The following is a 5,303-nucleotide window of genomic DNA, read 5'->3' as shown; positions in this document are numbered from 1 at the left end:
TATATATATATACATGTGGCTTCTTGAGTGAGGCCTCCACTTCATATAACCCCAATATGAAGTGGCACCATAAATCTAAAGATGCAATAATCCACGGCCCGTCCCGTATTATGTCCTTTCGGCACTTACTTTGCTGCTTGTAGGACAGATTGAGTGAGTGCATCATGAATTCTTGGCTGATTAGAATTGTTTCCACAGCTCACTGGAGGAAAGTTTGCTCTACCCAACTTTGTGGCCTTCAGTGATGGTTTTGCACACAATAAGATTTTATCCAACTCTAGTTGGGAATCTGCCAGTTTGTAAATGATGAACTTGTAATTTATAAGTCAGGATTTTTTTTGGCCATGTATTGTTAAGGATTCTAAGGGGACCGTCGTGCTGTTTTGCATTTTGCCACAAATGACTTATCTTCAGTGGTCATTTGGTGAGAAACATCTGGACGGAGAAGCAGTCCGTAGAGACAAATGAGACAAACATTCACACTTTCACTTATACCTGGTGGCAATTTAGAGTTGCTAGTTGACCTAGCATGCACGTTTTTGGTCAGTGGGAGAAAAACTGAGTATTCTGAGAAAATCCACACGTGCACAGGAAGAGCATGTCAACTTCACACATCTGTCTGCATCTAGATATGACCTCACCCATGTTCTGTTTTTTTTCTCGTTAGCACTCTGTTGCGCTTCAGTTCAGTTCAGTCAGTCAGTCTTTTGTTCTTCTCATTTCCTAGTAAATTCCAAACCAAACCCACCACAACAATAATAATGTTTTCTAGGTCCATATGTGTGAAAAAGTGACATGAAGACACTTTTTCTCCTGTATAGGTACATATCATAGGACTGGACATAGCATGAGAACAGTACAGATAAAGAAATAATTCATTAAAATTGCTGCACTCATGCAAACATTTTTTTGACATAACTCGTCCAAGTTAGCTTGAGATTACTTCAGAATGCAGGAGCAGTTGTTTCCAAAGTTTCCAGTTTTTGTCCCGCAAACCAAAAGTTGCAGAAATGTATGACCCGCTGACTGAATTATTCAAACATTGTTAACAATCCAATTAACAATGAGCCTTATCCACTTTCTATTTTTATCCATTTCCATTACAGTTGTTGTTTTTTTTTATAGCACAGTTAAGACTAAATATGCTTTTGACAATTACGTTTTAAAGTAATTTGCTTCCTGTAGATGAAGACCCCACACTTAGCGTGCCATGACCCACAACTTTGGGAGCCACTGTACAATGTAATAATGCAGCGTTGTAACACATGGAGACACGGTTATGTCTCAAAATCTGAGTTGCGAGGACTCGCAACCTCTCAAACAGAACGTTGCCATTTTTACTTAAAATCATACACTCTGCTTTGTTTTTGTTACATTTTTTTGAACATGCCGTGGTTTTCTGTCTCTGCAGACTCCGAGGTGTGTGAACTTGGCTGGCACAAGTTTCAGTCCCACTGCTACAAATACGTTGTACGCCGTCGGACCTGGGACGCCGCTGAGAGGGAGTGTCGGCTCCACGGCGCCCACCTGGTCAGCATCCTGTCACAGGAGGAGCAGATGTTTGTCAACCGTGAGTCTGCTCACATCTCACCTCGCTCATCGAGTTCCCCTTGGCATCCATTAAGTCCCCATGCCTCACCTTGGTTTTGGCTCAACTGATAGGTGTGTGTATGTGTGTGTGTGTGTGTGTGTGTGTGTTCCCTTCCTCTGCAGGCCTGGGCAGTGACTACCAGTGGATCGGCCTGAACGACAAGATGTTTGAGAGAGACTTCAGGTGGACCGACGGCAGCCCATTGGTAAGACAGTGACTTATTCTTCACTTTAGTCCAATCTGTTAAAGAACCTAGAAAGGCTCAGTGGAGACATTTCTGTTTTTTTTAAACAATTAAAGCAAGACTATAAAAATAATGACTGAATTTTATGAACAAATGATTGATAGGTTTGTTTTCTCCCGGTGCAAACAGCAAGTGGGGGGTACCCTAAACCACACTAAAACACTCCACAGTTGTTTGAAATGTGAACATTCTGAAATAATTTGCTGGTTTGTCCACACTCAGTCATTTAGTCTGTGTTGAGATACAAATTTCGTCATGTTTGTTGTACAGAAACAGGCAAACTGAAAGTGAGTTATTTCAGATTCTAATCTAAAGTGGTGGAATTCTAGATCGTCGATGAAAAGTAAAGAAAAAAATGCACAAAATTACAGAGGAAGGATTGCACAAAAATACAACAACAAAGAGCCTCAAGAACCACAAAATAGTGTAAAAATATCAAAGATACAGAACAAGCACAAAGTTACGAAAAACTTGTAGCAAAGAAAATAAACAGAAAGGCGTACAACGTACAAAAACACAAATAACTTAATGGTGCAACAGGATAAGCACTGACACACCCTTGTTACTTTTCATCCATTATTCTTCCATTTCTGTCAGGTTTTTAATCAGCTTTTTTATGCTTCAGAAAAATCTAAACAACAAAGTCGTATATAGTGTTTCTAACATTTAGCTTTGGTGCATACAGTGTAGTTAGAATAAAAAAATGCAAAAACTCCATAAAAACAATGCAACTCTAGTAAAATGTTGGATAACTGTTATAATAAGTAATTGTTCTTTATAAAATCTGTTCAATTTGCCCATTCTTCTAGCATTTATCACTGTTAATGGTAATTTTATAGATTTAAAACTGATCGGTGCAAACATGCAGTCCAGTTTGTTGAAAATGAATTAGACATTTTTCAGCTAAAACCTGCAGTTTTCTGCACTCGTCAAACCTCCTGGGCTCATTTTATTATGATAAATAATTAAAAAAGTCAGAAGTTAAAACAATACCATGACCCATTACTCATCAGGACCAAAGCTCTGGTTTGTTTTTACATGCTGCACGATTGCAGCTGAAAACGTCAGAGTTTTTTTGGCACAGCAGATGAAACGTGGCTATCATCTGTTTTCTTCTGTGCAGACTCACACACTTTGTTGTGTTTCTGTTGGGAACTCTCATGTGAGCCAAATTAACCGGAGAGAGCAGGGAGGAGAAACTGAAACCTGATGCAGGAGAGGGACCGGTTGTTGGAATGTGTCATCAATCAGGAAACAGACACACCCTGAGCGGGTCTGCAGACCCCTTTTCTATATGCAACATGCTGAGTGCAGTTTAAAACAAACTACACAAACTTGTTTGTTTGTCTATTTATAAAGACTTACAGGAAACTTCAGGTTTGTTCAGGCCTGTGTAGTTTGTTGTCTCAGCAGCACCCCCATCTGGTTTCTCCTCATATCACATTCAGCCAAATGCAATGAGTCAGAACTGAAAATGGGTTTTAATGAATTAATTTCATGCCTTTTCCACATGAAATTACACTTTTCCCTCCCCATGCAGTAGGCTGTATATATATATATATATATTATATACCTCTGCCTTTCCACCTCCACTTTATTACAAGAGACAATGACAGGTTTAAGCTTCTTCCAATTTAAATGTAATGAAGCCTTACACACAGCACACAAAACACTTCAAATCAGTCAGAAACACAACATTCATCACTCATAAGCATGCCAAATTTAATGGAATAGTGTCTGAGAATTTAAAATATATATATATAATGATGCAAAACACTTTTCAGTTTGTATGTAATGTTTTTACACAGCAGGATGCCGCTCTCTTTACTCCTGTAACATAGCTGACTTTCAGCCAGCTAGACTTAAATAGCACAATAAATGCTGACAATATAGTGGCTAAAATGCTCATAAAAAATGCAAAGAGTCTGTTAAAATATTCATTTTGGCCACAAGTGGACACATATTAAAACTGCATGCGGAAAATACTCTTATTTACCAGTATTTTTTTTTAGGAAGTGTGACATGCAGTGGAAGATCCCAAAGGCGGGTGGTGATGGTTTTGCCTGTGTGTTCACTTGTCTTGTTTTTCTGTCAGCAAAACATTCTACGAACCACTGGACAGATTTTGACTAAATCATTTAATAAACAACTATCACAGTTTTACTTTTGAAGATGACCCAATTCAAGATGGCCGCCACAGCCAACCGATGTGAACAAAGACAAAAATGGCTTAAACTCAGCCAGTTTCACAGATATTGAGCTAATAAATTGTGTGACAACTTGCAATGTATGACCAAAATGGCTATAGTTTCAAGATGATTTGTTTAAAACATTGATAAAGTGGGTGATATGTTTCAGTCAAGGAATGCTAGGCCTTTAATTATGATAGTTTGATTTTGTTTTAGCTCTTTTTTACACATCAGCAGACAGCTTCTTATGTATTTCTGCGAAGACTTAAAATACCTGCCAGAGGAGTTTAAAAATTAAAACCACTAAAAGTAGCAATGTGCTTTAATTTGTAGAACACGTCTATTTAAAGTGGCATCTCAGTTGTTTTTAACAAATCGAGATGTTATGAAGAGAACGTTGACTACAAAGATTACTGAAACAATCATAAAACAAGGAAAAACGTCTCCACGTTTGTTGTTGTTTTAAAGAAAGAAATGAAAATCTGTGTTCTGGCAGCAATATGATCACTGGAGGCCAAACCAGCCGGACAGCTTCTTCCAGTCAGCAGAGGACTGTGTGGTGATGATCTGGCATGAAGGAGGGCAGTGGAACGACGTGCCCTGCAACTATCACCTGACCTTCACCTGCAAGAAGGGGACAGGTAGGTTTCTTTTTATTACATGGCTATATTTTAATTGGGACAAAAGTTTCTTGAAAAGAGAAATAAAAGTATCAAACTGCATCAAATCACTTGAGCAGAACACCTTAGCTGGGAAAATAATTTGTTTTACTCAATTTTTAAAAGCAACACTTGGTTTATTTTTTGTGGCATTCCATTCTTTATTACTTCTTCATCGTCCCCAAAATCCCTCAAAATCCACAGAGCTGCATCTTCATTTACCAAATGCTATTGATCATTTTTATCAACATGCATTTGATTTCATCAAGTTTGTCTAGACCAGTGGTTCCCAAAGTTGGAGTCGGGACCCAAAGTGGGGCCCTGAAACATCAAGGTGGGGTCCTGAAAAGATTTTCTAAATTAATCACATTTTTGCCTTAGTTGCCTAAAATGTATAAATGTAGAATAATAAATATTGTTACTATGCTCATGTTTAGTTGACCTGATACAAAGGTTTATCATCCAAAAATAGTTGTGGGCACAGGTCTCTGCTGCTGTTATTTTGTGGGTGAAAAGCTGAAAAGTTTGGGAACCASTGCACTTCAGAAATCAATTTAATGGGTAATAAAATAATTGGTGATGTAATATTTTCCCTATAATTATTACAAAAACACAAAATA

General features: G+C 38.1%; 1 protein-coding gene across 1 annotated transcript in view; it reads left to right on the top strand.

The window, feature by feature from the left end:
* Window positions 1-5,303, top strand: part of vcanb (versican b) — a 42,930-nt gene that overhangs the window by 31,770 nt on the left and 5,857 nt on the right. Inside the window, exons 12-14 of the mRNA XM_014020503.1 lie at window positions 1,412-1,570; window positions 1,714-1,796; window positions 4,521-4,665. Coding sequence (XP_013875957.1) covers window positions 1,412-1,570; window positions 1,714-1,796; window positions 4,521-4,665 — 387 coding nt within the window. The remainder of the gene's footprint in view (window positions 1-1,411; window positions 1,571-1,713; window positions 1,797-4,520; window positions 4,666-5,303) is intronic.

The sequence above is a fragment of the Austrofundulus limnaeus genome, unplaced genomic scaffold (genome assembly GCF_001266775.1).
Source record: "Austrofundulus limnaeus strain Quisiro unplaced genomic scaffold, Austrofundulus_limnaeus-1.0 Scaffold254, whole genome shotgun sequence".
Taxonomy (NCBI): Eukaryota; Metazoa; Chordata; class Actinopteri; order Cyprinodontiformes; family Rivulidae; genus Austrofundulus; species Austrofundulus limnaeus.
The sequence above is the reverse complement of the archived record's forward strand: the minus strand, read 5'-3'. Positions and strand labels throughout refer to the sequence as shown.